Raw genomic sequence first — 19297 nt, forward strand, 5'->3', positions numbered from 1 at the left:
CGGGATTACGAACTCAGGATCCTCGGATCCCAAGCCAACACCAGGCTCTCTGTACATAATATATACTGTATGTAGATATTGTAAATATTTAGTCATGTTTTGAAAAAATATTCGTTTTTTGGTTCATTGGTTACCCGGTTATCCACTTTTCAAAAAAAGTGAACGAATTTTTTTCCAATTTTGACCCACCACCTCTTTCAGAGGTCATTTTTGGAATCGGTGACCCTGAATTAGCATAGGCGTTGTTGCTGTTATGAAATTCCACATCTCACATTTGGCCTAAGTGGCCCATTGGTGTGGGGTACCCAATTTTTATCCTATCCTGATGGGGGGAAATGGACAATTGGTGAAGTAAAAGTAAGACATGATCATGAGATATATATTGATTATGTACAAGAAACTTGGACACAGGAGGAGGCCATATGACTTGCCATGTTTTGTGCTTTCTCCACATTCTCCATTATTTGATTGATTTGAATATTAGATAAAGGTCTTGGGATTCCCAGGCATTCCCACGGCAAATACCAACCCATGGGTATGTTCTTCAGCTGAAAACCAACCATGGGGTGTGTTACATTACCATTCAGCATGCTGTCGCTTGCCAAGCCAGGCGTTCCATCTCAACGGTTTGGTTGGAGTGCTTGCTTGATTGCTTAAGCCGCATGGCGAGCGCTCTACAAGCGTCTTGGTAACGGAAAACATCAATGGACATGTGGGGCACCACTCCATTGTGAGGTGTTACAGGTTCGGGCAAGAACTTGTGATTTCGGCAGAGTATCAGCACACACTAGTTTACTGCGAAAAACCTTAGGACCTTTCACGTCGACCAGTAAATTCTTCGTCGATGTAATGTTGTCGGAAAGGACGGCATACTCAATGTGAAGCACTGGGATTTTTATTTTATTTTATTTTTTTTGTCTAGAAGATCGAGGCTCGTGTAAGAGCTAACATTAATCACAAACAAAACAGAAACGGACACATACAACATAATAAGGGTAGCGGGAGGCAAGATGGGGAGAGAGAGCGAAACACACAAGCACAACAACGGTAGAGAACAGGGACGTTGGTAGATCTTTGGTGGAGCGAGGGGGCTTGGGGTGGGGGGTGGTAGGGAAAGGGGGTGCGAGAGGTATAAAACAAATGGACGCTGATATAGCTTCCAGGAAATAAGTTGGTATTTCAAAAAAGTGGATCTGGGGTGAATTAGTGGGGGTAGAAAAGTTCAAGGTTTTGGATGGGGGAAGATAAGAGATGGTGGTGAACAGCTGTGTTAAAGACCTGGAGGGTGGAGTGGGATTGAAGAGAGAGAGGGAGTTTGTTCCAGAGGCGGGAGAAAAGAGGAATGAAAGAGTGAAGGTGAGCAGTCTTGATTTTGGCAGTTTCACCAGAAGAGGGTTGCTGGCAGATCTTGTGCGACCTGAAGGAATATTTGGGGGACAGAGCACAGATAGAGCAGAAAGCCGGAGAGGAGTTGTTGGAAGACAGAAAGACCACCAACCTGCCTGCTGTGACCGAGTGAAAGGCCCTCAGAATCAGCTTCATCACGGGAGATTCCAATGATTCTGAAAGCTTTGGATTCAACAGCGTGAAGACGAGCTAGGTGTGAGGCAGGAGCACCACCCCAGAGGGGAGAGCAGTACTCAATCAAGCTGTGGATGAAAGCTTTATATGTGGTGAAGAGCTCAAGTGTGCCAAGGAAGGACTTTGCACGACGGAGGAGGCCCAGATGGCGACTGGCTTTGGAGGCCAGCTTGGAAATGTGGTTTTCCCAGGAAAGATCATGACAGATTGTGAGACCCAAGAGCTTGAGTGACAGAACTTCTTGAAGAGGATTGTTGAGAAAGTAGATGGGGCGCGGGGGGGTGGTGGGGGGGGGGGGGTTGTCCAGTCGGTCTTTTTGGAGAGACGTAGTCAGAGTGTGAGATTTGTTAGGATTGAAAGGCATGTTCGACTTGTTTGACCAGTCTGTGATTTTGTCCAGGTCTGCGGAGATTGAGGAGGCTGCAGACTGCCGATCTGAGGGATGAGGTATGGAGCGGCAGAGAGTGGAATCATCAGCAAAGAGAAAGAGAGGTTTTCCAGAGAGTCAGAGAGATCATTGATGAAGACCAGAAAAAGCACTGGGCCCAGAACACTGCCTTGGGGAACTCCAGCCTGAACAGGAAGGGGAGATGAGAGAATCCCATTCAGGGCCACATATATATATATTGTAATCCTGTTCCTGTTTCTCATTCACTTTGCCCAAAAATGTGACTGAAGTACTTCTTCCACTCAGGTCTTCAGTTTGTTCTAACACGCATCAAATATCAACATAAAGTAACCACTTTGACCCAAGTCCACAAAATCTAAATGATCTCACTGCCAAGGTCGACTTGGCCACACCCATGGGTTTACCACCTGGGTCTTCCAGCTTCCACTCTGCCACAATAACCACACTCTCTTACAGTGTGCTCAATATCACCATCTATAGTTGCCACCATAATATATCCTTGCAAAAGACTTCATCCGGACAATATTTGAGTGATGTGCATGTGGACGTTCCAGAATTGCTTTTATATACTTATTGGGAATAACAGCACACATGCCCCACAGTAAACAATATGTTCAGAAGTTAACCGTTTCCCACGGGCATGATACAATGCCAATTCAGGAGAACTCCTGTCCTCAGGCCAACCATTTGAATTAAATAAATCGCTCGGGACCACACAGGATCAATGCGAGTAGCCCTTAGCAATCAATTCTTCTGAGACTGGCAGGCTTTTCGATTGATCATAATTACATAATTTGCCTCAGTTGTCCAAAACAAATTTTGCTCTGAAATACCTTTGACACCTCTGACAGGGGAAAACATGACAAACAATCAGCATTAGTATTTGGCTGACTCGTATTATAAACAATGCCATAACGATATGTAGACAGTTATGGCCCAAGTCTGCAAACTCGAAACAGCTGGTACTGGATTACTTTTCTTGGGACCAAAGATTAGCGTGAGAGGCTTGTGATTACCGACCAAGGTGAAGTGATGTGCAAAAATATAGTTATGAATCTTTCCCACTTCAAATATGATCTCGAGACCCTCCTCAATTTGAGAATAGTGACGAGGGGCAGTCAATAAGTAACCTTAAAATATTTTTCACAACTTGTTTATTGAATGTATGTGTGTAACAACTGTTATTTTTCAACATCATTTCCAATGCGTTCAATACGTTTTTTCCAGCGCTTTACCAAGACCTGGATTCCTCTAGAAAAAGATATTTTGGCTGCTTGTGTAGCCATTCGTGCCCAACCTATTGGACCTCTTCGTCGGATTCGGAAAGTGGTTCCACCAAGCACCCCCTTTACGTGGCCCAAAGATGTGGTAATCCGAAGGGGCGAGGTCTGGCGAGTAGGGTGGATGAGGAAAACACTAAAAATGCAGGTCCTCGATTGTTGCAGCTGTAGCATGGGCATTATGGGGCCGAGCATTGTCATGCTGCAGCAAAACACAGGTAGTGAGTAGTCCACGACGTTTTGATCCGATTGCTGGTTTCAGATGATTTTTAAGGAGGTCGCAGTATGATGCACTGGTGACTGTGGTCCCTCTGGGCATGTAATGCTCTACAAGTGGGCCTCGGCTATCCCAGAAGAGTGTCAGAATCACCTTTCCAGCGGATGGCTGTGTGCGGAATTTTTTGGACTTCGGTGAAGTTTAATGGCGCCACTCTTTGCTTGCCCTCTTCGTTTCTGGCTGAAAGTAGTGGACCCAGCTTTCATCCCCAGTCACTACGCGCTGTAAGAAAGTGTCGCCTTCTGTTTCGTAACATCACAGATGTTCTTCACATGCGTCCACTCGCTGTTCTTTCAGTTCGGGTATGAGTTGTCTCGGCACCCACCTTGCAGACACTTTGCAGAACCCCAGCACGTTGTGAATGATATGGTGTGCTGAACCATGGCTAATGTTCAATTCGGAGATCGCTTCATCCACCGTAAAGCGACGGTTTTCCCTTAGCATGCGCTCAACTCCTGCAACCATTTCTGGTGTGTCGGCTGTGTGAGGCCGGCCTGAGCGAGCAGCGTCTGCCACACTGGACACTCCACTTTTAAACTTTCTGTCCCAGTTGTACACCTGCTGCAGCGATAAACATGCGTAACCATATTGCATCTTCATTCTGCCATTGGATTTCACTGGGATTCACACCCTCACTTCCCAAGAAACTGATGGCAGAATGTTGCTTCTCCCTGGTGCATGCTTCATAGGGAGCCACCATCTTGGAACTGCTCTACTGACGTCATACGCTCAATGTTGCCAGATCTAAAACAGGCAAAACATGACTCTTACCCATAGATATAACATATGTCTTCTACAACTACACTCATTACATTCTCGAACTTATATCGCCATTTTAAGGTTACTTATTGACTGGCCCTCATATTTTCAGCCTGTGGCTGTGAGCGCAATGCATAAGCAATATGAGACTCAATGCTGTCTTTGGTGTGTGAAATTATAGTCTTTGTTCAAATGGGGCTGCATCCGCAGCTAAAGAAATGGGAATATTTGGGTCATGGTGAACCAAAACACCCAGCGCCATTACTTTCCATATCATTTCCCCAAATCCACTCTCATATTGCTCAACCCACTTCCATTAGGATGACTTCTTTGAGAAGCTCGCTCAGTGGGGATGTTAAAGTAGCCATATCTGGTATGAACCTGCAATAAGAATTCACTGTCCCACGAAAACACTGCAAGTGCTTTACATTATGTGGTATGGAAGCTTTCAGAATGGCTTTCACATAGGATTTTCAAGGATGAATACCCTCAGCATCCAGCACAAACCCCAAAATGCTAAACCGAGGTCTTCATGAAAAAAAAAACACTTAGGTTTATGAACCTTCAAACCAAAATCATCCAACCATTTGAGCACAGCTTCAAGTTTCCTGGAATGCATATCATATTCCCAAGCAGTGTATACCATCAATTTATCAACCAATATCGAAATCTTGCAAAAATGTATCCATCAATTCCTGGGAAATTGCAAGTGCTGATGTCATGACATAGGACAACCTTATGTGTCGGGAAAGACTGGGAGGAGAATTTATATCATAATTTCTGAATGCTTGCTCTAATAAGACCTGTTGATAAGCTTGTTCCAAATCTATTTTGCTAAATATTTTGCAAAATTGCAAAAGGCTCTTGCTGTGGCTTGTACAATTTAATCTTTGCCCTCTTCAATTGCACTTCCACACCTTTGACCACACCAAAGGTTTCAACACGTGTTTTGCTCCAGAAACTTTTCCAGTTACAGCTGGAATACTGCCAGAGCTTTGATACTTCCCCAGTTCAAACTGAACTCTCACAGCTAATTCTTTCAGACAAAGCAGGGTCTGTCGCCGCCTTCACTGCATACAGTGGCACTGTGGCTGTTAGTTTCTATTTGGCCTTCACCATCAGCTTACCACAAACTTCCACCTCGTCATTGGTGCACCTTTTCAATTTCACACTTGCAGGTTGCAGCGTCTTTGCTAACTTGGCCAAATGTCCAAATACAGTGTCTCCGACACGACTGGCAAGGCTGCTCCCATGTCCAAGTTTGATCAAGCAGGTTAATCAGAAAATAATTCCAAATAATACGGGACTTCCAAGCCCTGTTTTTTTTCCCGAGTTCCTCCACTGTTTTCTTGTTTGATGTGTTTCTTCCATTTGTTTGATTGAGTTAAAATGCACAGTGTATTATGAAAATTATAAATTATAATTATTATTGAAATTAATATTATTAAAATTATGATTAAAATATATATCTTTTTGGGGGGGGGGGGGCTTTGACAGGCCCTCCCTTCGATAAGGGAAGGAGGACATATTTACTCATGTGAAGAGTGCTTTACCCTCAGTGTTGCCCGGGTAAAAAAAAGTGAATTGTAATACTCTGCCACCACCACCAGGAGGCGATACACGGTACACATTTACATCGTTAATGTATGCCCCCACCCCTTACCCCACACACCCCAGCATGAGGCCACGGCCATATAGCCTATGTTAACCCCCACGCACAGTTGTATTTGTAACGAGAGTTTGGAGTTTGTCGCTTAAAAGATGTGGCCATGCATAGAACACCTACAAACAAAGACAAAGAGAAATTTTTGCCTTTTATGTGTATATATGTGTGAGGTTGTTTGTCCATGCTATATTATTTTTTGAGTGCTGAGCATCAAACAAGGAAGCAGCATGTAGCATTCTTAAACCCTTTGGTATGACTCAGCCGGGGTTGAAACTGCCGACCTCCCAGACTTGGAGCGAACACGCATAACCATAACGCCACCAAGGCTAGTACATCTTGTGCATTCACTTTTAAAAATGGCTTCCTGGAGTTTTGTGCAAAATATTGCGGTTTGTAAGGTTGAGAATGTGTATGCTAAAGTAACTTATCCTTGAATTTTTATTTTTTTTTACTTAAAAAATATGCTCATTGGCTGATTTGCTACAAGGTAAGTTTCTGATATTATGAAATGTTATGTCCTTGTGTTTGTTCTTAGATTTAAGCTTTACTATAAAATATATTACAGAGTAAGGATTATGCCAACGATTTCAGAGGTATTTTATTAACTCATTTAATCTTTAACATTATTGTTTGTTACTACAATGAGTAAGTAATACGTGCCCTTATAGCTGCTTAATGCATTGTTATATCCACTGTCTTTGTAAAAGTACTTTTTCAGTTTTGTTTTCTGTACCAGGAACACATTTTTGGTCAGCAAACAGTTGAAGGTGAATAGAAAATCCCTGGTGATGATTCCGTTGAGGCTTGCACTGACCATAGCTGTCCTTCTTTAGGCAAAGGTCCAGAAACGCTTTATGCTGGAAAGAATTTAAATGATAATCAATGGCATACAGTTCAAGTGATGCGACGCGGGAAAGGTTTACGTCTTACAGTCGACGGCATCACAACTGAAGGTATGTATGTGTATATATTGAATCCTTGATTTGATAATCGTAAATATTCAGGTGAAGCACAATTTAGTGATGATATATATATATATATATATATATATATATATATATTTATTTATATCTATTTATATATATTTATATATATTTATATATATTTATATATATTTATATCTATTTATATATATTTATATCTATTTATATATATTTATATATATTTATATCTATTTATATCTATTTATATCTATTTATATATATTTATATATATTTATATCTATTTATATATATTTATATCTATTTATATCTATTTATATTTATTTATATCTATTTATATATATTTATATCTATTTATATATATTTATATCTATTTATATATATTTATATCTATTTATATATATTTATATCTATTTATATATATTTATATCTATTTATATGTATTTATATCTATTTATATATATTTATATGTATTTATATGTATTTATATGTATTTATATATATATATTTATATATGTATATATATATATTTATTTTTTAATATTTATATATATATATTTATATATGTATATATATATATATATATATTTATATATACAATATACATATATGTAACAGAGTGGCAGAAGTTGGAAGTGGGGATCCCGATGGGATGTACCATCTCCCCTATTTTGTTTGTGCTGGTTATGGAGTTGTTGATATGTGCGGTGAGTGGACATGGGAAAGAAGTGGATCTAGCCCCTGGTCAGAGGTTGCCAGCAATGTTTGCTTTCATGGATGACCTGACAGTTGTCCAACAGTCCGCTGATGCAGCAGTAGAGGTGCTGGGACGACTGGAAAGGTTGATGCGGTGGGCAAGAATGGGATTTAAGGCAAGAAGGTCGAGGAGTGTGGTAGTGAGATGAGGAGTGGTGGATAACATGCACAGGTTTGAGCTGGGAGGGAGGTGGTTCCATCACTGGAAGAGGCCCCTGTGAAGACTTTGGGAAGATGGTATACAGTGGAGTTGAATGATGTGGGAAGAGTGGATGAGGTCAGAAACAAGCTTTTGAGAGGTTTGAAGAGGATTGATGGATGTGGTTTGCCAGGTAAGTTGAAGGTATGGTGTTTGAAGTTTGGGTTGATGCCACGAGTATTGTGGCCATTGATGATGTATGATCTTGCAATTGTGCATCTAGAGAGGATGGAGGTTGTGGTGAGTGGGTTTGTGAGGAGGTGGTTGGGAGTGCCCCACTGTTTGACGAACATTGCCTTTTATGGTCAGGGTGCAAAACTCCAGTTTCCCTTGACATCATTAACCGAGGAGTTTAAGGTGATGAGGGTGCGGGAGTTCATGATGTTGTGGGATTCAAGTGATGCAGTGGTAAAGAATGCTCTCCCAGAGAAGAAGGGAAGTCGGAAGTGGAATGCAAGAGCAGAGGTGGACGAGATGGAGTAGCGGTTGCAACAGGAGGAGGTCATGCGGATGGTACAGCATGGGAGGCATGGCTTGGGGTGGATGGAGCATGAGCGATGGGGAAAGGCATGTGTGAAGGAGAGGAGGAAGATGGTTGAGAGGGAGGTGAGAAGAAAGGAAGAGTAGGGGAGATATGTGAAAGCAGTCGGTCAGGCACAGCAAGGTGCTTGGACTAAGTGTGAAGGTTTTCGGATGAGGCCAACTTTGTAGGATGGAGCCAACATTGTTGAATTTCCTGTTGCGGGCAACGTATGATGTGCTTCCGTCACCAGTAAACTTGAGATTGTGGGGGTTGTTGTGTGGAGGTGTGGGAACAGTGCAGCATGCACTGAGTGCATGTTCAGTAGCATTGGCAGCAGGACAATACAGGTGGCGACATGATCATGTGCGGGCGGTGGTGGTGCAGATGGTGCAACAAGAGGTGTTGAGGTCGAGAGAAAGAAGAGTGGAGAAGGAGACTGATGGGGGAGAGGTGTGGTTTGTCAAAGAGGGCCAAGTGGTAAGAGGTCGAAAGAGGAGGAGGTGGAAAGCAAGAGGGCTGTCAGATGCTTCTGATTGGCAGGTGGTGGCAGACCTAAAGCCACAATTGGTATTCCCTGAGGAGATCTGTGTGACAAGGTTGCGGCCTGACATTGTCATTTGGTCAGGTGCAACAAGACAGGTCATCTTAGGGGAATTGTCGGTACCTTGGGAAGAGAACATTGAGGAGGTGCACGAGAGGAAGAGAGGAAAATTCAGTGAGCTGGAGGCAGAGTGCTGGGAGAAGGGTTGGTGAGTTTCGTGTCAGCCATTTGAGATGGGGTGCAGAGGGTATATTGGCAATTCCTTTTCTGCATTTCTTGCTAGGCTGTGAGTGTGTGGGACAGAAAGAAGGAGGATGTGTGACAAGGTGGCCCAGGTTGCCTTGAAAGGCTCATTTTGGATATGGAGGAAGTTTATGGAGGCACGTCGAACGGTGTAGGTTGGTTGTGTGGTTTTTTTGGGGGGTTTTTTTCTTGTTACCATTATTATTTTGTGTGTATGAGTGAGTGGGTGAGGGTGTGTGTTTTTGCATGAATTAATTTTTGTATGAGTGTGTGTTTTTGTATGTTGAGTGGTGTATGATGTAAGGGTAGGTGGTTGGTTGGTGTTGTGTGTGTGTATGTGTGTGTGTGTGTGTGTGTGTGTGTGTGTGTGTGTGTGTGTGTGTGTGTGTGTGTGTGTGTGTGTGTGTGTGTGTGTGTGTGTATGAATGATCTGGTGTGTTTTGTTGGTGAGTGGTGAAGGGTATAAAGGTGGGTGTTTGAGTGTTCCACCATGTTTGTTTGGTGCTGTGGATTCTGGATACGGAGGTGTTGTTGTTGTTCGCACTGGTTGGGGTGGGGGTATGTACGCATCCAGGTGCAGTTGCTGCATGTGGATGTGCATGCGCCCCTGCTGGCCCACCTTAGCTGACCGTATTGAGGTTGAAGGGCCGAAACGGGATAATGCTGAGGACCTCGACTGAGGACCCGGTCAGTGCGGCACACTTGTGACCAGGTGTGTTTTGAACTTTTATATATATATATATATATATATATATATATATATATATATATATATATATATATATATATATATATATATATATATATATATATATATATATATATATATATATATATATAATATATATATATATTTATATATATATAATAATATATATATTTATATATATAATATATATATATATATTTAGATATGCATTTGGTATATATTTTTATTTATTTATATTTATATGTATATTTATATATATTTATATATATTTATATATATATATATTTATATATATATATATATATATATTTAATTGATCAGAAGAAGAGTGGACAAATGTTGTGTGCAAGAGACGAGATGGAAGGGAAGTGGTGTGAGAATGGTGAAGGGGAGGCAGGGACAGAAATACAAGTTTGTGTGGCAAGGGTGCCCGGAGGGCGTGAATGGTGTTGGTGTCCTGTTTTCTGAGGAGTTTGTAGACAGTGTGGTGAGTGTGACTGGAGTGAGTGATAGGTTGATGATCGTGAAAATGATGATTGTAAAGCTCTTGGTGAACGTCATTTCGGGATATGCTCCGTAGATTGGTCGGAGCGATGAAGAGAAGGACAAGTTCTGGTGTGCGATAGAGAAGCTGATGGAAAACGTGAAAGATGAGGAAGTTGTTGTGGTAGGAGGAGACCTAAATGGACATGTGGGAAGGAGTATGGACGGTTTTGAGGGAGTTCATGGGAGTTACGCATATGGTGTGAGAAATGGAGAAGGTGAAAGGATTTTTGAGTTTGCTGATGGAGCTGATTTGTTGATTTGTAATACTCAGTTCCAGAAAGAGGATAATAAGCTTGTTACATACACGTCAGGTGGGTCGACGACAACCGTTGACTACCTGATGGTGCATAGGCAAGATAGGGGGCACCTCCGGGACACAAAGGTGATCCCGGAGGAGGAGGCTGTTTCACAGCACCACTTGGTTGTCTGCGACATAAGTGTGAAAGGTGCGAGGAGAGCTTGGCGGGTGAAGTACCAACCGAGAATGAAGGTGTGGAGGTTGAAAGAGGTGACAGTAAGGGAGGCATTAAAAGAGAGACCGAGTATGGTAGAGGATGATGTGGTTGAGCTTGAACGTGGTTGGATGTCAATGAAAGATTGTCTGTTGGGAGCCATTGTTGAGGTATGTGGATGGACAAAAGGACCACCTAGGCACTCGGAAACATGGTGGTGGGATGAGGAAGTTGGAAAGAGGCTTGACGAGAAGAGGAAGAAGTTCAAGGAGTGGCAGAAGGCGAAGGGTACGGGGGCAGAAAAAGCAGAGCATGAGAGTTTCAGGCAGCACAGAAGGCTGCAAAGAAAGAGGTAGCAAAGGCGCAGGAGGCATGTCGGAAAATGTTCGGAGAAAGCTTGGATTCGGAAGAGGGTCAGAGAGCGGTATTCCGGATTGCAAAGCAGATAGCGAAAGAGAGGTGTGATGTGATGGGGGTGAGTTGCTTGAAGGATGAAGTGGGACAAATCGTTGTGGACCCAGATGGAATTAAAGGAAGATGGAAAAGATATATGGAAATGCTGTTGAATACAGAGAATGAATGGGATGGCAACATAGAGAGTAACCCAGTTTTAGGATCGGCAGAGAAGATAACTGAGAAGGAAGTTGAGGAAGTGATAAAAGCAATGAAGAGTAGAAAAGCGGGAGGGCCGACGGGAGTTGTGGGAGATATGTTGAAGGCAGCAGGAAGTTGGGGTGTGAAGAGAATGCCAGAGATCTGTAATCTGGTGGTGAAAGAAGGCCGCATTCCTGTGGATTGGGAACTGAGTACCCTCGTCCCTCCATATAAGGGGAAAGGTGACCCTCTGGAGTGTGGCTCGTACCGAGCGATAAAGTTATTGGAGCATGGAATGAAGGTATTGGAAAGGGTGTTGGAGAGGAGGATAAGGAAGAAGGTGAAGATCGACGAAATGCAGTTTGGATTGATGCCAGGAAGAGGAACGACAGACGCGCCTTTTATTGTGAGGCAGTTGCAGGAGAAGTACATGGAGAAGAGGAAGAAGTTGTTTCTTGGGTTTGTTGATCTGGAGAAAGCATTCGATAGGGTTCCATGCGAAGTATTGACATGGGCATTGAGGAAGTTAGGAGTGGAGGAATGGTTGATCAGAGTAGTGATGGCAATGTACAAAAGAGCATGCACAGCTGTAAGGACGAAGGACGGGAACAGTGGTGAGTTTGAGGTGAAGGTGGGAGTGCATCAGGGGTCGGTACTAAGTCCACTACTATTTGTAGCTGTGATGGAGGTGCTGGCTCAGAACGTAAAGGAGGGTTTACCATGGGAGTTGTTGTATGCAGATGATCTGGTGTTGATTGTGGAAAGTATGGATGGACTGAAGGAAAAGATGAACAAGTGGAAGGAATGTATGGAGACAAAAGGTCTGAAGGTGAATATAGGAAAGACGAAGGTGATGGAAAGTGGCAAAGCATGTGGTGAGGTGGAAAGAACTGGGAAGTGGCCATGTGCTGTGTGCAGGAAGGGTGTCGGAGTGAACTCCATTCAATGTACAATGTGCGCTGAGTGGGTTCATCAAAAATGTAGTGGTCTGAGAGGGTCATTAACCAGTGTGGCAGCTACATTCAAATGTAAGGTGTGCACAGCGGGAGCTGCAGATGGAGGAAATGTTGAGTTGGATCTTGGAGACGGCGTGAAGCTGGAAGGTGTGAAAACATTTTGCTACCTCGGAGACATGCTGAATGGAGAAGGTGGATCAGACTCGGCAACGGTTGCAAGAGTGAGATGTGCATGGAAGAAGTTTCGGGAACTGAGTAGCATGCTGATGAGGAGGGGAGTGTCGTTGAAGCTGAAGGGAAAGGTGTATGCTGCATGTGTGAGAAGTGTTATGATTTATGGGAGGGAGACATGGGTAATGAACGTAGAGCAGCAACGAAGGCTGGAAAGGGTGGAAATGCGAATGGTTCGGTGGATGTGCGGAGTATCATTGAGAGAGAGGAAGACAAATGATGAATTGCGAAAGATGATGGGAATAGAGCCTGTGATTGATGCTGTGAAGAGGAACAGGTTGAGATGGTTCGGTCATGTGTTGAGGAAGGATGAAAGTGACTGGTTGAGAAGAGTGATGGAAATGAATGTAGAAGGAAGTAGAGGATGGGGAAGACCGAGAAAGACTTGGCTAAAGATGGTGGAAGAAGAAATGCGGGCAAGGGGGTTAACAAGGAGAGATGCAGTAAATAGGGCAAAATGGAGAAGATTGTCATGGGGCCTGCAAGGCTAACCCCTGCTCTAGCAGGGAAAATGGCCTTAAAATGCATGTTGTTGTACTTGAAACAGACATGAGTACGTGTATATATATATATACATATTTGTACACCATGGTGTTAAATCTCACCTTTTTTCACATTTACACTTCCATTTTAAGATAAACATACTTGAGTGAAATATTTTGCAATGTTTTAAAAATGTAATGACATAAAATGTAAAATTATTTTGCCATGAGTGCAGGCAAGATATTAATCAACTGTTAATATATGCGCTGCCATTTTGCAAAGCTGTCATGTAATCTTCCAATGCATGAAGGTGGATTTGCCCTCTAGGCCAGATGATTGGGGATCACACACGCCTGGAGTTTCACAACATTGAGACTGGCATCATGACAGAGCGACGTTACACTTCTGTTGTGCCCTCAAACTACATTGGGCACCTCCAAAATGTTGTCTTCAACCGTATGGCATATATGGACCTGTGCAAGAATGGAGACATTGACTACTGTGAACTCAATGCCCGCTTTGGAATTGTCAACATAACTGCTGACCCTGTCACTTTCAAGACCAAAGGCAGTTTTCTAACCCTACCAACACTGCAGGCATACACATCCATGCACCTGTATTTCCAGCTCAAAACGACAGCTCCCAACGGCCTCATACTGTTTAACAGCGGAGATGGAAATGATTTTATCGCCATTGAACTTGTTAAAGGGTAGGCACCCTCACGGCCTAACATTTTATACTAGTCAAAGTGAAAACTCAGTATGGTAACACTTCCTTTATAATTACCTGTTGATGAAAGTTGGAAAGCTTGCTGCACGTTTCATACAATAGTCACTCAAAGTTGAACTTCATTGTGAACAACTTTTTTTAAATTTTTTTTTCTTTTGACCTGGAATGATGAATGAATGAATGAATGAATGATACTGAAAATGCAAAAGCACAAGTGTGTTCCTTCTATTCTGTTATGTATTTCAGGCATATTAATTACGTTTTTGACCTTGGAAACGGACCAAATTTGATACAGGATAAGTCCAGGTCTCCGCTGAATGACAACAACTGGCACAACATCATCATTTCCAAGGAAACGAACAACCTGCACACACTCAAGGTTGACTCCTTCATCAACACAGACAACGTCAACGGTGCCAAGAATCTGGATCTTAAGGGTAAGGATTCCAATCATATGCCTTTTGGGTTTTTTGTGGTACCGTATCATCTTTTTCGATACTTATGGGGATATCTTTTTAGATGTAGATTCTTTTTAGATTTTATAGATTGTATGTCGATTTTGCAGATTAGATTTTTAGATATCATCTTGTGCAAATGTTTTTATATATATCTGACATTGTTATAATTTATTAATGCATGTCATTTGAAGAAGAAGAAGAAGAAGAACAAAGGAAGGATGTTCAGGAATTGTTAGCTGGACTTTGAGAGCATACTGTACTCTTACAGTGTGTTAGAAATCTTAAACGACAGTTCCAAAACCAACTAGAAATAATGTTGCATCAGTCGTAATGTTCACATCATTCACATCACTTCATTGTGCAAGCTGCACGTTGTTGAATTATTGTTGTGATCACTTGTTTATCCTCTAATGATTTCTTCATTCCTGAAGCCAAGTAAGTCCCGTCTACAATAAATACCAAAAGTGCAACATTTCCTGGTGAAAGAGAATTATATGTTACTTTAGCGGTTGCCGAAGACGACAAGAAGAGGCCATTTCGTTGGGTACAAAAGGTTGTTTATTGTACAGAAATCTCCAGCAACTGCTAGCGAACGGAAGTCGTAACGGCTTATATAAAACCAAGAACCCTCTTCGGAGGGCGTGGCTCCAACAGCCGCGCGTGCGTCACGACGACACAACCAAAAGCCCGTGTGCGTGGGTTAGACCAAACCCATCGTAATGGTAACCGTCACATGCGGATAAGTTAACCGCGACAAGTGAATAAGGTAACCGCGACATGTGAATAAGGTAACCACTACATGCGCCCCCCAGAAGGCACGCCACGGGCGTGTACGTAGTTCACGGGTGGAACAGAGCCGGGCCACGGGTGGAACAGAGCCGGGCCGCGGGTGGAACAGAGCCGGGCCGCGGGTGGAACAGAGCCGGGCCGCGGGTGGAACAGAGCCGGGCCGCGGGTGGAACAGAGCCGGGCCGCGGGTGGAACAGAGCCGGGCCGCGGGTGGAACAGAGCCGGGCCGCGGGTGGAACAGAGCCGGGCCGCGGGTGCTGAGCAGCGGTAGCCATTGTAGTTGCAGCAGTAGGAATGGCGGGAGTGGCGAGCAGCAGTGCACGCGAAGGTAACGAAGCAGCCGTGCGTGCGCAAGAAATGAGCAGCGGTAGCAGCTGTAGTTGCAGGAGCATCAGCCTCGGGATCCGCCGTAGGAGCAGTAGTATGAGTGGTGAGCAGCAGTACTCGGCCTGTGTGCACGGAGGCGACGAAGTAGCAGTACTCGGCCTGTGTGCGCGAAGGCGACGAGCAGCAGTGCTCGGCCTGTGTGCGCGGAGGCGACGAGCAGCGGTGCTCGGCCTGTGTGCGCGAAGGCGATGAAGTAGCCGTGCCCGGCCTGTGTGTGCGGAGGCGACGAAGTAGCAGTACTCGGCCTGTGTGCGCGAAGGCGACGAAGTAGCCGTGCCGCCAACGCCCCGTAACGGCGTTCCTTCGGAGGGTCCCGGAGCTGGTTCGCCCCTCCAGTCGTAGAGGAGGAACCGAGCGCGATGCGCGAACCACATGGCCGCTCGTCGTTGCTAAAACTCCGGCAGTTCGAGTTTAGGTCTTGTGGAAGAAACTGCGGTCGCAATCCTGCCGTGTTCATTTGGCCCCCGAATGCGTTCGGGGGCAACTGGGTCACCAGTTTAGCGGTTGCCGAAGACGACAAGAAGAGGCCATTTCGTTGGGTACAAAAGGTTGTTTATTGTACAGAAATCTCCAGCAACTGCTAGCGAACGGAAGTCATAACGGCTTATATAAAACCAAGAACCCTCTTCGGAGGGCGTGGCTCCAACAGCCGCGCGTGCGTCACGACGACACAACCAAAAGCCCGTGTGCGTGGGTTAGACCAAATCCATCGTAATGGTAACCGTCACATGCGGATAAGTTAACCGCGACAAGTGAATAAGGTAACCGCGACATGTGAATAAGGTAACCACTACATTACCTTGGTTAAATTACAAATTCCTTCCTTATTTACCCAGAAAGGATCATTACAATAAGTCATTACTTGCAGAAATGCATGATGGTTAAATGCCCATGTGATGCTCTCAACAACCTATCCAGGTAACGAACGACTGGGCCAACTCTTCCAAGCCACCCTGCCAGATATATTGACAGTTAACCACATTTGGCACAGCGTCATTGGCTGCCTGAGTATGGTTGAGTTATACAAGTTAGAAATGAATGTCTTATAATAACCAATGGATTTTTTTTTTTTTTGTATACAAGATCGAGGCTCGTGTTAGAGCTAACAATGATCACAAAAAGACAAACTGGCACATAAAACATAAAACATATGATAAAGGGAGCGGGAGAACAAGATGGAGAACAGGGACATCGGGAGATCTGTGGGAGGGAGAGGGCTTGGGGGGAGGAGGCATGGGAAGGGGAGGGGGAGGTGGGAGAGGTAAAAAAAAACACATGGACGCTGCTAGGACTTCCAGGAAAGAAGTCGGTATTTCAAAAAAAGTGGATCTGGGGTGAATTAGCAGGGGTAGAAAACATCAAGGGTTTGGATGGGGGAAGATAAGAGATGGTGGTGAACAGAAATCCATTTCACTATCATTTGTGTCATCCATTTCACGACAAACAGCAATCGAAAAATGTTTCATCACCATATATTGAACCGTTCACTGCGATCAGGCATTGCATGCATTCTGCATTAATTTCCAACTAAAACAGTTATACCAAACTTGTCCACTAGGTGGCAATCTTGGACAACGTATCATTTGACTCTCCAACACCTAAAAATAGAGATTCAAGCTTCCTGAATCTTTTTGAGAAAGCTTCTTTTTTTTAAAAACAATTGTGGATTTAATGTCATCTTTTCATTCCTTATGTAATATACTTACTCAAAATAAACCATAAATATCAAAATTAAAACAAAGTTTTATGATAATCTATCAGAATGCAGCAGTTTACAAATGAGCTGAAATTGATGACAATTCCGCTTGCTGCATTGTGATGGATCACGTTTTGAACGTTGCAATCACCTTTTTTGAATTTGCAATTAATATAACCAACTCCTAAATCATTTATTATTTAGAACAATTGATTCACAATACATTTTGTCAATACAGGAGAAAAATTACGTTTGATTGTCTATTAAAGTGAAGTTGTAATAATGGATTAACTGAGTGAACTAAAGGAAACCAAACAAAGGTTGATCATCCCAAGGCAATAATTATGTCACACAAAGTGTTTCGGTGTCAGTGAGTAAAACTGAACTTTGACGTCATCACCAGTGAGGGTCGCTCACTGAAAGTCAATAAATTTTGGAAATTAGCATTGCTTTGTCGTACATTGCATTGTACGACATTGCATTGCATTGTACGACAAGCATTGCTTTGTCATGTGTATTATTATACTTGTTGAAGATCTGCGTGTGGATCTCAACACAAAAGCAATTGCATGTGCTTAGACACTATTGAAAGCAATTGTGATTGTCTGACCTTCAATTCTTCTACCAATGGATCAAGCACAAAAAAACAGGAGTGTTTACAATTCGACATTTACCAAAGTGTTTTGGTCAATAGGAAATAGTGAGAATCTAAAGGAAACTCAATGGAATATTGACTAGTTAATACTTTGTTTACAGTCCAAACAAAGCCTTGGCTTTGAATAGTTTTTCGAAAGCTGCTCTTGCATTTCAGAGTATGCTATATATATATATATTAATGTGGACAATTGTTAGGTTCATTTTTATGGAGTGGTATACATTTTAATGGTACATTGTAACTGGTTATAGTGTGAGCATGATTCTAATGAGAGGTATGGGAGGGAGGGAGACAGAAGAGTGAGGGAGAAGGAGAGAGGAGTGGGAGGAAGAAAAAGAGGGTTGGGGAGGCCGAGAGGGTGGGGAAGGGAGGGAAGGGGCATGGAAGAGACAGAGGAGTTGAGGAGACCAAGAGGGTTGGGGGACTGTGAGAGGGTGGGGGAGGGAGAGAGGGGTGAGGGGAAGAGAGAGAGTGGGGTGGCGAACGATCAAGAGGAGGGTGAGGGGATTGGGAGGGCAGGAGACCAGTTAGGAGGGAGCAGGAGAGAGGGGAAAAACATGGTTCCTGCCTGTGCTACTCAGTCACCATTGTTAATCCGACTTGTGTGAACACCATGAGGCCGGCAGCGCAGGTCTCTTTCAAAATACCGCCCATCGCTGGCAAATTCCACCCATCGCTTCACTGAATATGGAGAAGGAGGGATCTTCTTCATCTTCTTTGTAAGTTTTATGTAGTTTACAGAGCTGTGAGGCTCTACTGTATATACGCCATGTGCCCAGACATAACAGCAGTGAACGAAGGACTTTTTTTTAGGTAATCAGAGAAACTCAGCTATAGATTACCTTAGTCCATGGGCTGAGTAGGGTTTACATGCACCCCCCCCCCCCCCCACAACTTAACTTCCCGGGTATGTCCATGTACTCCCCACCCTAGGGGTTAGGAAAAACCATGTTAACAGAAAAAAAAACTCATTCCCTCATAGTTTAACCTCTGTGAACCTCATTAGTGACCTCATTTGCATATAACACATATCATTGTAAAGAGTGTCCCAGGACAAACATTTTGAGGGGTCATATGCAACCATAGGATGACTAGGTAAAATGTTATGGCCATTTGAATTTCGCCTACCCCTAATTTTCGGAAATCATTGACACGGGGGGCGGGGGGGGGGGGGTAACATCAAAATATGCGTGGGAGGTACCTTGGGAATGAGTTTTTTTTCTGTTAACATGGTTTTTCCTAACCCCTAGGGTGGGGGGTACATGGACATACCCGGGAAGTTAAGTTGTGGGGGGGGGGGGGGGTGCATGTAAACCCTACTCAGCCCACGGACTACCTGTAATGCTTTCCAAGTTTGGAGAAGAAGAATTATCCGAAGAAGACTTTCTCCATAACATTTTCAGAGTTTGAATAAGAAGTTTCTCATGCAGTTGAAGA

General features: G+C 43.5%; 1 protein-coding gene across 1 annotated transcript in view; it reads left to right on the forward strand.

Annotated features, from left to right (window-relative positions):
- The window catches only part of NRXN2 (neurexin 2), an 871230-nt gene that overhangs the window by 365188 nt on the left and 486745 nt on the right, over positions 1 to 19297 (forward strand). The window contains exons 11-13 of the mRNA XM_078784719.1: positions 6806 to 6925; positions 13474 to 13855; positions 14122 to 14312. Of these exons, the coding sequence (XP_078640845.1) occupies positions 6806 to 6925; positions 13474 to 13855; positions 14122 to 14312 (693 nt within the window). The remainder of the gene's footprint in view (positions 1 to 6805; positions 6926 to 13473; positions 13856 to 14121; positions 14313 to 19297) is intronic.

This window comes from Myxine glutinosa, chromosome 9 (assembly GCF_964187855.1).
Source record: "Myxine glutinosa chromosome 9, kmMyxGlut1.1, whole genome shotgun sequence".
In the NCBI taxonomy this organism is placed as follows: domain Eukaryota; kingdom Metazoa; phylum Chordata; class Myxini; order Myxiniformes; family Myxinidae; genus Myxine; species Myxine glutinosa.